Source organism: Protopterus annectens, chromosome 12.part0 (assembly GCF_019279795.1).
Source record: "Protopterus annectens isolate FY-2018-M chromosome 12.part0, PAN1.0, whole genome shotgun sequence".
NCBI classification, from domain to species: Eukaryota; Metazoa; Chordata; order Ceratodontiformes; family Protopteridae; genus Protopterus; species Protopterus annectens.
Window position 1 is genome coordinate 207,305,419 of NC_056746.1, and position 18,280 is coordinate 207,323,698.

The 18,280-nt window shown below is 38.9% G+C and overlaps 1 protein-coding gene across 1 annotated transcript in view; it reads right to left on the reverse strand.

The window, feature by feature from the left end:
• The window catches only part of ABCA3 (ATP binding cassette subfamily A member 3), a gene marked incomplete in the record, with an annotated part of 1,818,321 nt that overhangs the window by 915,402 nt on the left and 884,639 nt on the right, over window positions 1–18,280 (reverse strand). The window contains 1 exon segment of the mRNA XM_044089258.1: window positions 10,099–10,405. Coding sequence (XP_043945193.1) covers window positions 10,099–10,405 — 307 coding nt within the window.

The following is an 18,280-nucleotide window of genomic DNA, read 5'->3' on the forward strand; positions in this document are numbered from 1 at the left end:
CTCTTTTAGGTCTAAAGTCACAAGCCGAGCCTTCTTGCCCAGCATGGGCAGAAGCTGCTGTAAGGTCAACATTTTGAATTTTGGTATATCCAGATATGTGTTTAGAATAGATAGGTCCAGTATTGGTCTCCAGGCTTTGTACTTTCTGGGTACCAATAACAGTCTTGAATAAAATCCTTGTCCCTGCTCTTGTTCTGGTACTTGTTGAATGGCCCTCATGTCCATGAGGGATGAGACTTGTTTTTGTGCCTCTGCCCATTGTTTTTTTGGCAGGTCTGGCCAACCGTTTGGGTATGAAAGTGAAACTTGTAACCCTGTGATACTATGTCTAAGACCCATTTGTCCTGGGTTATTATGTGGCAATTTTGTGAGAAAAGTGCTAGTTTTCCCCCTAGAGTTGCTGCCAGAAGATAAGTGCTTGGCGCAGGAGGGGGAAGTCATTGGGAGTGTTTCCTATAAGGCTGAGATTTGTCTTCTCCACTCTTGGAGGTAGAAGCACCCCATTGTTTAGGCCTGCATGAGCCTTGGGGCTCGGATCTGCCCCTTTGTGGTCTGACACTGAAAAGGACCAATTCTTTGTAGGCCAGTGTCTGCTAAATCTCGGAGGGTGTACCTGTAGGAAATCCTTGACTGTTTGCATAGATTTAGCTTTGTCCTCCATTTTCTTTAACACCTCTTCTGCTTTAACACCAAACAAAGTATCATGCTGTAATGGAGCATCTAATAATTTTGCTTTAACATGATCTGGCAGATTTTGTTCTTTTAACTAAGCATGCCTCCTAATGACAGAACCTGTGACAGCGGCCCTGCAGGAGGCCTCCAAAGAATCAAAACCACATTGCAAAGTATGCTTTCCAACCTGCTCAGCTGCATGCAATAAATCCTGCATTTCTTTGTTTTCTGTATCTTCAGAATTTATCAACATTTTCTGTTTAAGCAGTGACATAATATATTGCTGATATTTGAGCATATGAAACTGACAATTTAAAGCCCTTATAGCCAAGTTAGCAGAGGTGCAAATCTTCTTTCCCCATCTGTCTAATGCCGTAGAATCCCTGTCGGAGGGATTAGGGTTTTTTGCAGTGGATGCCTTGACCCCTTTGGGACCCTGAGAAATAGTTTCTGGGTCAGCAGCAGGGTTTTTGAAAAGGAATTTATGAGAGTCAGGCACCCTGTAGTAACTGTCTGGCTTAACAGGAGCTGGAGGTAAGGAGTCAGGGGTCAGACTGGACTCTGAAAAAACATCATCTACAATGTCCAACACAGGCGGAATAGCTACAGGCCTGTGTTGAGGCAGTAAAAGGAAGTCTCTGAGCCTTTTCTTAGATTCAGAATAATCTTGGCTCTCCCAGTGGAAATGTTCCCTCATGGTGCGCAAGGTTTCCCCAAAAGAGTAATCCTCAGGAGAAGAGGCTGAAGGGATAGATTCTTCAGCATCAGAATCCTCATAGGGAGGAAGAGAGTATTCCTGATCAGAAGACGAATCTGAAGAAATGGAAACCTGATCTGAAGATTCATATTCTGTCTCTTGCCTAGGCCTCTTATCAGGAGGGTGATGGGAACCCCTGATCAAAGTAATTAAGTCTTCGGCCATTTTGAGCATCTGTTTTTTGGGCATGAAGGCCTGACCATGAGGCTGTTGTACTTGTTTCTTTGTCTTTAAAGATGCATTAGTCTTTGCCTTTGAAGCTGGAGTTGCTTTAATGTACAACTGAGTAGGTCTGAAAACACCCTCAGAAGCAGATGCCTGCTCAGCGGCTCCAGACCCATCTGAAGGAATAGTTTCCAAAGGTCCAATACTTTGAGCTTCCGTCAGCCTAGACGACTCCACGTGGGAGTCTGTAGCGGCCTGCGGGTCCAAAGTAGCGGGCATCAGGGGCTGCGAAAGCACCTCACTGAGAGCCAGCGAACCGGCAACTGGCTTAGAAGAAACCTCGTCGCTGGTTTTAGACCTCGGATGCCTGTCCTTTTCTTTTTCTTTGCGTTTCTTGGTAATTGCAGTAGTCAGTTGGCTATCCGATGGCATCGTGAAATTAAATCTTCTGCTAAAATAGTGAAAAGCAAAATCATACCGGCGCTTTATAGTGCGCTGGTTAAATCTAGCACAAAACCGACAACAAGCAATGTCATGGTCAGGGCCTAGGCAAGAAATACAGTAAGAATGAAAATCCTTATGAGGTATTTGCTTCCCACAAGAAATGCAATTATTAACTTTTTCTGACATCGGTCTGGAGCAAGAAAAAAGTTGTCCCCAATGGGGCACTTAGCTTTTAATGAAGACTTCGGATCTGAAATTCGAACACGAAAATCTCAGGAGTCGGCCGACCGGCACTTGCGAACTGCTTCTGCTTCAGGCATCGCACGGCAAGAAAGATTGAAGAAAATGGCATCGGCTGCATCTTTTATACCCCTGGCGCACTGAGGTCAGGGATGTGGGGACAGCAACCGACGCCGGACCTAGACTTTGGAATTCTGGCCGACAGAGTAGCCTGCCAGCAGGTTAACCCAAGTGTAATGACTGCAACAGTGAAACACGAAGAACATCGAAAGTATTTAGCTACAATAAGGGCCCGACGACGAATAGTTTGGGTGTTGAACAAAGCACAAAACCGGCAGCGAGGTACGCCGTGGTCTGGACCTAAACAGGTGACGCAGTAAGAATAGAAATCTCTGTGTGGTATTTACTTTCCAAAGGCGAGACAACTGTTAACTTTTTTTGACATCAGTTAGAGCTAGAAAAAAGAATCCCCAACGGGGTACTTAGCTTTAGAAGACTTCAACTTCGGAAATGAAAACTCAGGTAGTGGCCAACTGGCACTCATGCTTCTGCTTCGGGCTCCTCGGCAAGAAAGACTGATGTAATGGCATCGGCTGCCTGTTTTTATACCACTGACGACCTGATGTCAGTCCTGAAGCGACAGCAACCAACACAGAAATACCAAGTCTCTGGTATTCGGACCGACTGAGGGCTACCCCTGGCCGGATAACCCAAGGGTGATGACTGCAACAGTGAAACATGAAGAACATCATATTTTACTCTCCACAAGCCCAAAACCCACTACCAAAAGCACCTGGCACAATAAAACAGGAACACATGCTGTATGAGAACGAGCACATCAGTAGGAGACGAGTGCATGCACCAGCACAAGGTAATCATTGAAGGCACTTTCTCAATGCCCACAGGCCCATAAGGTTTTGAAAATCTTAACCCCAAATGTGGTAGAAAAGTTGGTGAAATCCTCATGCATTTTCAGTGGTAAAATTACACATCAACATCTTCTCTCAAATGGATTTATATGTTTCTCACCAGTACCTCGGCACTCAAATATTAACCACCACATTTTAACTCACGAATTTGCCGTTTCTTAAAATTTCTGATTTAGTAAACTTGTTAGGATTATAAAAAATAAACCGTATCAGACATTACCTATTTTTAGAAAATGCATGTTCATGCAAATCCTCTTCTTCGGTCATCTCCTTACCTCTCAACTGCTATGATATGGCACTGCTTCTTCTTGATTTATGTTTACCATAAAGGCAAACCTGTTTATGGGTCTCCACACTTTATTATTGTACACAAATTAAGCCTATGCAAAGACTCATTACCACTGACTATATGGGGCTAGTATATAAAATAATAAAGTGTTCATCTTTCTAACCCTGTGCTAAGATTTTTAATGCTGAACGGTATTGTCATCTATCTTAAATAAATGGTGCTCACATTTAAAAAAAAAAGTTTCTTCTCTGTGATGAATGTTGGCTGCTGGAGTAGTGATAACAGACAGTAAAATTACCACCTATAACGGTCATCAAGTAGAAGCCAAGAATGTACTTTTCAGTGCATTAAAAGTGCTATTTTTTATTTTTATTGTTAATTCTGGGAACGGAGTAAGTCAGGTGGACTGGGCTGAGTTCTATTTTCCATCATCACCTGGGCCAAAAGCAAGAATGCTGATAGAGAACTTAATCCATTAAATTCAGACTGCAGTTTACAACAGAAACAACATAAAATCACCCCAACTACAATAAATGTGGGCAGATGACGGTTATACCATATAAAGGAAACAATGTGCTATGCTATACATGCTGTATTTATACCGATGTGTAGCCAAGCTCCAAGGAAATATTCCAGCCATAAGGCTCTGGAGTGAACACAGAGTATTAGCGAGCGGCAGTTTGGAGCACAAGAGCTGCAGGAATGAAGAAAAGGAGGAGGGAGCCACAAGTTTACATGATTTCTAAATCTCTGCTACACTTTTAAGACTAAGGGGTCTGACACTCTAGGTAAGGTAATTCCTTTCCTTCTTGCATTGATCACTTATAAGTTGTGTTGCTTATACCTGCTGGGCTTCAATTTATTTTTCTGGACCGAACCTCTAAATCAAAAAGAGAACAAAGTTAATGTAACAGAATGCTCAGGTATTTTGAGACAACCAAATGCGTTTGGGATGAACATAATAATGATCAGTGCTAGAATGTATTTAACTGAAAACAATCAAACAAAAAAAAATGTAACATGCTGCGTCATGCTTGTGGTCAAGTTCATAATAACAGCAACTGTTACCTCGAACTCTTATATGTACTTCAGCTTTCATTTCTGCAGAGTGTGCCTGTTTTGAGTGCACATTCATGAAAATGTTGTTTTGTACCCAATCATACTGTTGCACCTCAATCTGCTTTGCATTTAAACATTTACACATTTCTCCAGATGTTGCCCCACGTGCTTAATAAAAACATGCTAAGTGCCAGCTGTTGTTCTCTACAACCATATCAAAGTTTGAGGAGTATTCTTTTTTTCTAAAGTGAAGTACAGTGCTACCTGGCTAACTTTAGGCAAGTGTAAAAAAAAAAAATTCTGATCTCAGAACGATACAATGTTACAAAAAAAGTGTTGGTTCTCAAACCACAAATGTCTAAATCATACTTCTGCTTAGCTTGCTTTATGTGAAAACTGAAATAACACTACGTTACGTGTAAAACACTGAAGGATTTGTAATCCGAATGCAGAAAACACTCTGGTTACTGTATACACTGTGCTTGTCTTTGTGGGACTGAAAAATGGTCCCTACTAGTATAAATAAACATAAAAATAAATACTACTGAATATTTTCCTGGGCATAAACACACACTGTGTTAATTTTCAAACACAAGTTAAGAAATCACTTAAAATCTGTCAGTGGTATCTTTCACCTAATCGGCCACACACTTGTTTACATTTGTTACATTTTTCCTCCATTTTTATTTAAAAACTAATCTGTAAAAAAGTCATCTTGCTAAGTAAATTGGGGGGAGTGACAGGGGACTCTATCCATCCTGTGGTTCCGTATATCTGGTAATAGTAGCATTTCGTGTGTTAAACCATTTGATCCCACTTAACCATCTGATTGGCTACTGCCATAGAAACAAGTAATTTCTATAATTTCACTCACATGGGGCAGTTATGATTTTACAGCGAATGACTGTGTTAACACTGAGACATTACAGAACTCGGTATGTATCATTAGGATTCTAGGTTTATAGAAAGGAATTCGTAATAGTACAAAAAACGGCGGACCTCACCATATGTCATTAGAACTGTATTAACTCTCTTATTTTTTCTTTAAATCAGCACATTTATGTGGTTAGGGTGGACTGTGACATGAAATAAGATTTTATAAAATCAACAGCTTTCATTCTGCCTAGTTAAATTGCTGAATAACTCAATAATGTCGTATTGACCATTTTAGAATTATTGTTTTTACTATTTGTTTTTTCATTTACTCGCAAGTTCTAGACATCATTAAACAATGAAACCAGAGAACTGGTAACAATGGACGAACAACTGCTGGTGTGTGTGTGTATATACACACACACATATATATATATATATATATATATATATATATATATATATATATACACACACACAACACACACACACACACACACACACACACACACACACACAGATGAATGACACATGCTGAAGATCTTGACAACATTTACAAAATTGTTTTGCACTTGGCAGTTTAGAACCTCTCTGCTGCTGCTGACATCCACATCTCTGGACAACAAAAAATTTTAAGTGTACACAGAACCACAGATGGAGGCACATTTGTTCCCTGAAATTCTGATTGCCCTGGTCTAGCCAGCTAACAGAAGACAAGACGTGCACTGTAAATGCACTAGATGTAGTTAAAACTTAATAAATGACAAATATGCTGATGGTACTCTGGAGCATCTAGTTCCTGCCATCTACAACACTAGAAGCCGACATCTATCTGCTTATACGTCTGCTTAAGCAAATTCTAATCACATCCATTTTGCCCTTGCAAAATACTGAGCACAACCGTTTGAAAGCCTTTCAGAAGCATCTTCATCCCAGGGTTTCCTTTGTTGTGCATTGATTTGCTGCTCTGAATTTATAACTTGTCGGTTTTAACAAAGTTGCAGTGTACATTTAAGAGTGTTGGCATCCCACAATTCCACAGGAGTGGGTGGGATTAAAAATTATGTATGCAAATTTTATGTTAATCAGTGCCCCAATTTTTGGCCAGTTGTACCAATTTTTTTATGGGCCTTTGTCCAGATTTTTGATGTTTCCAGGTTGAGAGGCATGTCTGAGTTCCATCTGCCTTCGACAAGCACAGTTGATTTTAAAATCACACACTGGTTGTTCATTGCTAATACCAGGAAATCTGTAAATTAACTCTAAAATAGTGAAGACAAGGAATTTGGCTAGACAAAAAAAAAGCATGCATTTGAACATCTTCTAGCTCTAAAAAGGGATCAATGGCACCAAAAAGAGGTGAGAATAACTGAAGAGAATGTACAAAGCAACTTACATAGTGGTGATTCTTGTATCACCTACATCAAAAACTAAGCAATGCGAGACCTCAAAAGGAACATACTATCTCTGTAAACTACTGACAGGAAAAGGGACACAAAGTGAGTGAATCTTTTTTTTTTCCAAATATAATTACATTTTCCTCTTTTTTAAAACAAAAAAAGAAATAAAACAGAAATATATAAAAACAAGATACATGAAATATCAGTTTGCAATAAACATACTATCATAGATAGGACATATACCATCAGTGATCAGTTAACAATATGGAGACTTAGCCAACAGATTAATTGTTAAAGTTTAATTGTCAGACAAAATCTACTCAGAGCTATTTTAATCTTATTAGAATCTGTCACTGAAACAGTATCAAAATATTATAACCTACAAGACTAACTTTAGGTGCGTCTTGTAAATGACTATGTACACTATATACAGTTAATGCCACCTCTGATGTTCAGTATGTTTGCACTTCCTTGACCTTTCCCAATTTAAGATGAGTAAAAGTTACTCTGTTTATTTTTTTTATTTTTCCCTATTTGTTTAGAGTAGTAGTGATGTTGTATGTCCCTTGTCTATAGACAGGTTTTACATTAAGATTTCTATAAGCATTTTCCAATATTTTTGATAACAGGTTAGTTTTTTTTGGGCTTCTTGTGATTAGTTTGCTGGCTAGTATTTATTTTATAGCCAGTGCTTTAAATTCGTTTCATGTAATTTTAGTTCTATCTAGCCAGTTTTGAGCTATGTATTTCATCAATGCGCACAATGTTACTATGATGTGTTCGTTTTCATGTGAAAAGTTGGTGGGGAATACATGTAAAATTGAATTTCCCATGACAGGGTAGATTTAGTGTATCCCTTTTTTCTAATTTGGTTTTTAACAAACACCATAACTTATAAACATTCTTGCAGCTCCAGAAAATATGTACGGTATCAGCTGCACTGTTTGGACATGTGGGGCAAAAGGGAGAGAGAAGGATTAATTTTACTTAAAAAGAGTGGTGTGTGGTAGGTATTATTGTTAATCATAATTTGGGTATATATTAATTTTTTGAGAGGGGTTACTTTCAAGGCGAGTCCAATTGCAGCAGATTTTTAGTCAACAGTAAGCTTATTTTTTTCCTTCCCAATATTTTGAGTATAGGAGTAAATCTTGGTATTTAATCCTTGCTATTAATCTATAGGTGTCTGACAGCATTTTGAATCTCAAAAGCAATAGGTTAATAATTTGTTGGTATAGCAGCATATCTTGGTTGCCTAGTTTGACATATCAGGTATAGTATTTGCTTGATATTGTTATAACTTTTATTTACTTCTAATCTTTGCCTTATATTTTTGATTGAAAGGTTTTTGCCTTGGTAGAAGTCCCATACAGTGGTATTTTTAATTAATGGGTATTGGTTTAGCATAGTATTATTTAATGTATTAGTTGTCCTAGTAACAAAGTATCCCTAAGATTAAGGGAGGATAACAGCTTTTGAAATAGTAATGTATTTCTTATGATTATGGGGTAGATTTTAAAATACCTTAGTGTTTTGGAGTTTATAAAGGGTATTGCTTTAGAGTTTAAATTTGATGAAATTAGATGTTTATAATATATTTTAATCCAGGTTGGATACCATGCTTTGTTAGATGATTCATAATTTGCTATTTGCATAATTCGACTAGCATTTATAATGTCATAGTATGTTTGAAAATTGGGTAATCCTAGACCACCTTTCTGTTTGGGTAATGTTAATCTACAGTATTTTATTCTGGTATTTTTAGGATGCCAAATAAAATTCCCTAGTAGTGTTTCAAGTTTGGAAAAGAGGTTATTTGGTATAAATTGATCAATAGTGTTGAAGTGAAACAGTAATCTTGGGAGAATATTCATTTTAAAAATAGCCGCCTTAGACAGAGGAGATAGGTTAAGATTCAACAACCTTTTAGTGTCTTCCATGATGTTAGCCTAAGTTTTAAACAGATTATTTTTAGTCAAATCAGACTGGGGGTGAGTGAACATGATGCCCAGATATTTGAAATTGTAGTTGACTTTTATTTCAGTTTTGGGGAAACAGAATTCCTTATGTCCTAAAGTATTCAAAGGGAATATGACTGACTTGTTTGGGTTAATGACATAGTTAGATATTTTTGAAATATTTTCAATGGAGTTTAAGATCTTGTTTAAATCAGTATTTGGGAATTCAAAGTAAATATTAAGGTCATCAGCAAAAGCTGTATACTTTATTGCAATTTTAGAAACATTCATAAAGTGGTGGTAAGTTTTGTGATATTTTAAGGAGGAGAGTTTCAATGTATATATTGAAGAGGTATGGTGATAATGGGCATCTGTGCCTTGCACTGTTAATAATCTGAATAGGCTTTGATTGCTTTTTATTTATTTATAGTGTTGTAGTGGCACTGTTGTATAAGGCCCTCACCATGTTTATATATTCATCAGGGATGCTAAATTTTTTGAGTATCTTGAACAGTCAAAAGCTTTAGATGCATCTACTGATGGTGCATAACTGGGGCATTTATCATTTGCTTTTAAGCTGATGATTGAATCAATGACACAGTGAGTGAATCTTATGATTTACTCTTTAAGCAGCCTCCCCTCCATTGGAAACCACATAGTATAAAATGTCAAGTTTATGGGGCGGGAGTGAATTCAAAGTTCAGCAGGCAAACTTTCTGATTATTTCTTTACATACAGTTAAACTACAAACTTCTAATTAAACAAACAATAAAAATAAATTCACAGCATTTCTGTTTACCTTCAATGTAGAGAAATCTAAATAGCATTCTATAAGGCAGGTTAAATAGACTGGAAAGTAATTAAATTTAGAGCAGAACCACTCCTCGTTCAAAGTCAATGAGCTTGTTACAAATGCAAACTACTTACACAGAATGACAGCACAGCCTGAATAACAAAGTAACAAGTTACAAAAAACTACCACCTGAAGTATGTTTAACTTCCATGACCACCACCTGTAAACTGCATGACTCACAGCATACAAACCAGGCAAATTACCAAGCTCATCAAGGAAATAGCCAGTTGTGATTACCAGCCCCTACTCAGTAACCCCAAAAAAAGTAAGCAGAGTGTGCTACCTAACACATCAGGTTTGAAAAAATTGGTTAACTAATGCTCTATGACAGTACTTGCATTGCTTACACAGCATTACCACTCTTGCAGCAGCGATAACTTTGGAAATTAAGCTTTTCTAAAAAGATTTCATATCCTTTAGACAAATTCCAGTACCTGTAAATATGCAAAATTATCTTACCAGTTACATTGACTGGCTCTCCAAGCTGTGCTGTTACCACCTTGGTATATCTCTGAGCCAGGTTCTGTGCCAAACCCGATGGTTGTGAGCTGACAGAGAAAGGAACCTGCGTTTCTCCATACTTATCTAATGTCAACTGCAATGGTGGAGAGTCCTGAGGGCCAGGGAAAGTCCTTGCAACAATAAGGGCGAAGGCAGTAAAGATAAGAGGCACTAAGAATTGGGCAACTACCACCTTCCAGTTGCGCCAGTTATATGTAGCTCTCTTCATGAACATGGCATAGAACTGCTGGAAGTGTAGGTAGACCTGCAGGTAAGAAAGAGTGCATTACTACTAAAACACGACTTCTGAACTTTTTTATCGTGAATATGTGGGATATCATCTGTAAAATGAAGTAAATTAACTTGCAGTGCTAGAAAAATAAAAATGTACATTAACCTGCAGTGCTACATTGGTTAACATTTCATGAAACAGTACTTAAGTAATGAAATACAACTTGCAACATACTTAGAAACAAAGCTGTGGATAAATGGGGGCATTTAGTGGACATGCTGTCTTCAGAGTAATCCACAATGTTTTTTTTCTATATAGAAAGAGGTCTCAAAGATTACAATTTATAATCAATGGGTCTGTGGAAATGTGTTCTAAATGGTTTATATGAAAAATGAAGTAACAAGAGAAAAAAATAAGAGGACAAGGGATGGCAGAATGCAAAGGACCACTTGAGAGGCCAGACAGTACAAAACAGTGAGATTACTAGCTTCCTAGTTGGGGTATAGCAGATAAAAAGTCTGCGGTGTTCAGCAGGATATGACCAAAGACTGGGCTATTGGAAACAGTACAGAAGGTGGTAAAATAATCATGGAACAGTCAAACCAACAAAATACATTATTCACAAGGTATAAAAGACAACAGTATAAGCAGCTGAGTGAGACATATGCAGAAAATGAGGCAGCAGCAAGGGAAATCATGGAAGTTATCACAGTTTCTGAAGAGTGGAGAAATAACAGGAATGGAATAATTTGCCTTCCTGTGTACTTAACAGCCATCCAATGTACTCAGTAGGTCTTTGCTAATGTTATGTAGACCTGTCTTGAATACTAAAGTAGTGGGCAAAAAAATACAATTCTGTAACATACAGCAGTGGATGATTTAGGAATCTCACTGTTTAGAGTAAATGTACAGTTACTCACGCCCCTACAGAAGGCACTGGAAAAAAGCTTTTTATCAACAACAAGAAACAATACCTAGACAATGAGCCAAGACTGGCTGCAAACATGGTGTATGCCAAAACAAGCTCATAGCTGTAAGCATACAAAAGCATGCCACAATCTGAAGTTACACAGGCCAACAAAAGAACCAGGCAGAGAGACACTAGGAAACAAAACCTGAAGAATTTGTGAAGCAGTTATAGTAGGTCAATTTTTACCATTCCCCAGATTTAAACTTACACAATTTATACTTGCTTAGACTGCAGTATGGTAGTCACTATTACACACCATCACATTTAATCATAATATCCTTGTAATCGTAAATACACTTTAATGTCATAACGTGAAGAGCTCTTCTCCCCAGAACTGTGTTGAAAAGGGGCAACCACAGTTCAGTCAGACTATCCTAGTCAACAAAGGAAAATAAAAAAGGATAAAATGAATACATTAATTAAATAATATTGGGAAGAAACATTTTTCTAGCAAAACACTATTCAGCTGTAAAGCATAACAAAGCTTTATTACTTACCCAGTACAATCTAAACCTATGAAAATAGGCATACTAGATAGTGCCAAAACAGAGCCATCACACTTCAGCCAACAAAAAGATGGTCCTTCCATGCAAATGGCTAATTAACCACATTGTCTTGCTGGAGGACTACCAATGACATAAGATCATCATACATTATTATCCTGTCTTCAAAACTAAGCCTATGTTATCAGTGTCACCAACCAATGGATTTTATGTCCCAACACAGCACAAGAACCATCAAATAAACAGCCTATAAACAGAAGCATACAAATTGCAGCATGAAAGGTAGGACATTTTTGAGAGAAGATAAGAAACTTCAATAACCTAATGTTAAAGTGAGCACCTTACACAACTGTAGTATATGTTATTGCCACTGTCTTCACAGTGCTGGTTGGGCAGGATGCCACTGTCTTCACAGTGCTGGTTGGGCAGGATACCAATCTATACATCCAACGTTTGGATGAAGACCCAGCAAGCATGTCATGGACAGCAGCTACAGCGGTATCAACCTCTCTGGACATCATATAAACTTAAGTATTTCGTAAACTTGTACTGAGGGTCAAGTAGATGCCTTGCATATATAACCTCTACTGCTCTAATGACTCTGCTCTGCCTGTCCTTTAGTGCTAGGTAATATGGCTCTTTTAAGACAGCTCTCCTAACTGGTACACCTCCTCAACTCAAAGTTGAGCAAAACAAAAGAAAAACAATCTGACAGAAGTTGCAGATAAAATTTTCTGTAATTGTAGTAAGCTGCTTGCTACACTTTACAATTACCAAGGTTACTCACACAATGAGCTACTGAACATTCTAACTGCAAGAATGAACACAGTATTGACATTAATTTGTGAAGCCATAGTATCACAATATCACCCACTGTTTCTTAAATGAATGCTGGCACTGCACTCATGACCCTTCAGAAAAATGCTCAACAATGCCTTGCAGCTTGTACTGGGGCAGATCCCTCCCTTATTTCAACCTAAATATGACTCTAGTTTCCCTGAACCAGATTTTATCTGTAATAAAGTCAAAATCCAGCAGAAGAGCTAATCAACTGAGACAGTTTACTTTTGCCAAAGGAGACAACAAGCTGACTAACTTTTAGATTTAGCTCCAGTCTCCATGAATGAATAACAGATGAAGAATCCATAGGAAGCAAGGGAGATTCTCCTTTTACCATCTGTAGCCTTAATGGATCACTTTCAGAACCCATCTATCTGAAACAATCTGCTGCCTAAGACAGAAATGGAGCTTCAGACTTTTTAGGAGGATTAAGCAACTGCCAAAGATATGGGGGGGGGGGGGGGGCACAAAGTCTCTCATATAGTCATTGCGACTTATTGGACTGCCCTTAGGACTGGGGGGGGGGGGGTGCTGTTCTTTGTGGAACCTCTCTGCCACTGCTCTTTAAATGCTTACTTCCCATCATTTTGTAGAGATTGCTTTAGGGGAAAAACCCTTGAAAAACATAGAAAAGGAGGGCTGAAAATATGAGATTCCCTGAATCGGCTTTCTTCTCTCAACATGTTTTGATGACTTCCGCAGGAGAAGGTCCAAAAACTCTCTCTCTCTATCCAAGGGAGAATCCAACATTTCATTCCTGACATCCTCTGGACGTTTCTGGGAATGCAGCCAGGCAAACATCCTCAAAATAATTTCAGTGGCAGTAGCTCTGAAGTGGCACCCACAAAGTCACAGGCACATTTCAAGCAATGAGTTGTAACTTGGGAGAAAAAAAACATGCACAAAGCAGATTTCCCCTCACGCAGGGATGTAGCCAGAAGTTTATATTTTGTACTTGTACCTTAAGCTGTTGCCCCACATCACCCACCCACCAATCATTTAAAAAATGGACTCGTCTCTCAAATTATTGCCCCTATGCACTTCAGAAAGGAACACTATTTTTTCAACTGTTGCTAACTGCAACCATAAAATGGCTACTTTACAGGTGCATTCTTCTCAGGAAAGCATATTATATATAGCATTGTACAGTATACAACAGTGCAGACAGTTCTAAACATTTTGTGCTGTTTGAACTATAGTGTCTGACAAACAATGTCGGGTGTATCACAATGTAGTAATCAAGATGTCTCAAAATCTATCAAACTGGGGAATAATTTGAAAATACTACCACTGGTTGGGGATAATTACTAACACTTGCTGCACAGATGGTGTACAACTTTAACAACTTTCCATTGCAGCAAAGATGGGTGAAGGTGTCTGCTGGAGATGTAGAGACCCACATGCAGGAAAAGTGCATACATGTTGGTATTGTATTTCTATAAGTAATTGCTAGGAAGCTCTGATAAAGGAGATGGAGCAGATGTTTAATAAGCAAGTTCTAATGGGAATTTTGTCTTTTGGGCCTGGGGTCTAAGACAAGGGTGGATCCCTGTCAGAGAAATTCTCTTGTTGGGAGGATGGGCCAGAAGTCATATATCTAAAGCTTGTAAAGGGGATACTGCATGAAGGAAATAGACTAGTGGGTCAAATAATATTCAACTTCAGTGCAGTCTTACGTGCTCAAGACTGTGAAAAAAAAAAATGTGTAGCCGTAACTTACGAGTTAAAGTTAAACAATCCTACTGACTGAGGGGAGAGGTATAATATTTTATTACTTTGTGCAGTATTCTTAGATACTATCTTAAGTTTATAATGGTTACCCTTGATTGTATTGCGAACTGCTTCTGCTTTGGGCACCGTGCAGCAAGAAAGACTGAAGAAAATGGCGTCGGATGCCTCTGATATACCCCTGGCGCTCTGACGTCAGGGAAGAAGCAACAGCAACAGACGTCGGACCAAGACTTTGGAATTCTGGCCAACTGTGGGACCGCCTGACGGCAGGATAACCCAAGTGTGATGACTGCAGCAGGGTAATACGATGAACATTATTTTATTACTTTGTGCAGTATTCTTAGATACTATCTTAAGTTTATAATGGTTACCCTTGATTGTATAACTCCACTGCAAGTGAATGTTAACTGTTTTTTTTTTCACTTGGAAAAGATAATTATATTGACTGAATGATATTTTATTTTCTATTTTTTTAGAAGAATGTGGACATAATATTTATGCTCATAACAAAATAAATAAAAATCTGGAATAAAAAAAAAAATTCCTAGATTTTGACAGGGTTAAAGTTCTATGGTACCTTGGTCAAGAAGATCATGCAAAGGAGGAGGAAGGAGATGTATCTGGCTGGAGGGAGGAGGAGAAGAAATGCCTTTGAAAGATTTTTTTGCCTTACACGTCATCTTGTATCACAGCTGACTGATGGATAGGACCCACTTGTCTGAAGTAATGAATTCTTAAGTTGGAAAGGGCGAGGTCAGTCTTTTTGACAAGGGGAGGAGTGGCCAGAGAAGGAAAGGACGGAGGAGTAGATAGACTGACCTGTCTGGAAAGGAAGGTTTTCCATACTTGGATTCTTTGGTATGCTTGTCCTGAAATCATCTTCTTGGGAGCTACCTGCCCTTCTGAACAGATTTATGATCCCTATGAGAAAAGGAAGTGGGTTTAGCCAAGCAATTCCTCATACCTAGGAAATGAAGTGAGAAAAAGATGTTTAAAATCTTGAAATATTTACCTTTCTCTTACAAAGACTTGAAAAGTTCTGCAGCAACTGGTCCAAAAAAAAGCTTAGCTTTAACATTCTTAGAGAAAGACTGTGAATGAAGCTAAGCAAAGCTCCTGGTACCTGATCCAGTAGAAGCCACTCTGGAAGAAGCCTCCACTGCATCATAACTGTATTTAATGGTATGCCTTGCCATGTGAATACCCTGATCAAACTTAAAAACAGTCTGCTGCTTTGTTTCAGAAACATCTATATTAGTCAAAGTTTTGTCCAATTTACTTACGATAGAAAACGGGTATTTAGTCATTCAGTTCTGATAATTCAAGGATCTTAAGACTGGCAGAGGTGCAAACCTTCTTACTGTATCCTTCCATGGTCCTACAGTCTCTGTCTGAAGGTAAAACATTAGCAGCAGGCAAATGTTTAGATGGTTTGTCAGTGGACACAGGAAAAAAAACAGATGGAATCTGATCCACTTGCACTTTATAAGAGACTATCAGGCTTTTAAGGGCTGGAAACTGGGAATCAGGAGAGGCAGATGTACCTTCAAATGCATCTACGAAGCCCTCCAGGACTGGACAGAAGCAAGATCAGGGGGCTACTACCTTCAAATAAGTTATAGCACCCCTTCTGCATATCAGAAACTTACCTAGATTCACATTCAAAATGTATCATTTTTGTAATGATTTCCCCAAAAGACATTTTCTCAACAGGAGAATCAGGGGATAGGGTGCCCTCATTATCAGAAGTAATCTGACCTGGATGGTGAATTTGAGATGAAAAAACTAAAGTTGTTCATCTCAATCAGATACTTCCTCCTCCTCAGAAGAGTCACTTCTGAGAAGGAATAAGAATAAAGAAAGAAAGAAGGGAAGGAGGCTTCAGAGACAAAATGGCATTGTAGAGGCCCTATGACAATTCCATCCATTCCTTTTCTTGAGACTTCGAGTAGGAGAGACATTCTTTGCCTTCTGTTTCTTTTTCCTGGGGGATGATGCCTGCCTGCACGAAGGCAAGCAGATCAGAATCCAGGCAGACCTCATTTAACAATCCAGTCACCTCTTCCTTGACTAGGATTTGAGGCATTTCCTCCGATACCTCCAAAATGATCACTTTTGGATCCTCCTCCTCCTCAACCATATAGGTATGAACAGTCTCAGTGGCAATGTGCAACTCTGACCATTCTCTAACAGGATCATGAATTATGTGCCTAAGAAATAACTGGACGCACAGTGCATTCCTACAACACCTCAGTGCATCCAAATCCTTCTAGGCAGGCAATAGTTCAGGCCCAGGCCTTTTTGAATTTCCTTACAGGTGCAGGGTGGTTGTCAGATGCAGTGTGTTCTGCCATTTTGAATTGGGTGAGGTGCTCCAGCCATTTGGTTAGTAAATAAATACTTAAAGAAGAAAGGCATGTACATTGTGTTTTTGGTACAAACATTTGACAAATCTGACAAGTTTTATAGTTGTGTTCAGCCCCACAATAAAATAAGCAGTGGGGGCAGAAGTTCTTATAAGGAATCTGCCTAACACAATCACACACCTCTCTCTTAGTTGACGTCTAACAAATCTTATTACAAAGATACAATTAAAGGAAGGTTTCCCCAATGGGGTACTTATCTGAATAAGTGAAAGCAGAAGTAACAGCCAGCAACCGTGTGAACAACAGACAGATGGGTACAAGACCTGTATTCAGAATAAGATAGTCAGAGGATCTTACTCTCGTATATCAGCTTATGTACCCTTAGACCCACAAGCTTAGGTCATACATCCAGTGTATAACCTAAGTAAGATTTTGGCTTTGGTAAGCTGGCTGGATGTGCGATTACCTCACAGAGACCATCAGTATTGGAATACTGAAACAGTGATCTAAGGAAGAGTTATTTACTTTTGCCAGGTCTAAGATGGGTCTCCAGTTTCCTTCTTACTCTCAGACTAGAAACACAGCATGGATAATATTTTGATGCAAAAATATACAGACGCTTAATAGTGCATTGGTTAAATCTAACGCCAAACCGACAGCCAGGCATGTTGTGATCAGGGCCTAGGCAAAGAATACAGTATAAATGGAAATCCTTATGAGGTATTTGCTTCCCACAAGTAATACAATTATTAACTTTTTCTGACATCGGTAAAAAGCAACAAAAAAGTTTCCACAACGGGGTACTTAACTTTAGTGAAGACTTCGGATCTGAAACTCAAACTCGAATATTTCAGTAGTCGGCCGACCAGCACTTGCGAAATGCTTCTGCTTCGGGCACCACGTGGCAAGAAACACTAAAGAAAATGGCATTGGATGCATGTTTTATACCCCTGACTACCTGACGTCATGGAAGAGAAGACAGCAACCAACGCAGGACCCAAGACTTTGGAATTCAGGCCGACTGAGGGCAACCTGCCAGCAGATTACCCAAATGTAATGACTGCAACAGTGAAACACGAAGAACATCTATAGGAGAAAAGTAAATTGCACTCTGTACCCATTTCTGATAATGTCTAAAACCCACTTGTCCTGGGAGATGGCTTTCTATGGATTTAAGGAGGAGAGTCTGACCCCTAGCTTTGTAGGGTAGCTGGGATGGGGTTTTAAGAAAGTTGCTTTCTAATTCATGGCTTCTCCATGCAAGGTCCCTGGGACTGGTACTCAGTATGTCTGATTCTGGGGTCTGCTTGCCACCATCTTTGATATCTTTTCTGGTCTTTCTGATTGGAAGCCAGGAAAGGGCCACAACTTGATAAGATAACTTCTACTGAACCTTGACATACATCTAATGAAGTGCAGTATAAGTAGTAAAGAAACTGAAGTTCCCAAATGGGGCACTTGGCTTTAGCTGTTCTTTCCCTAGGTCCCAACAAACCAA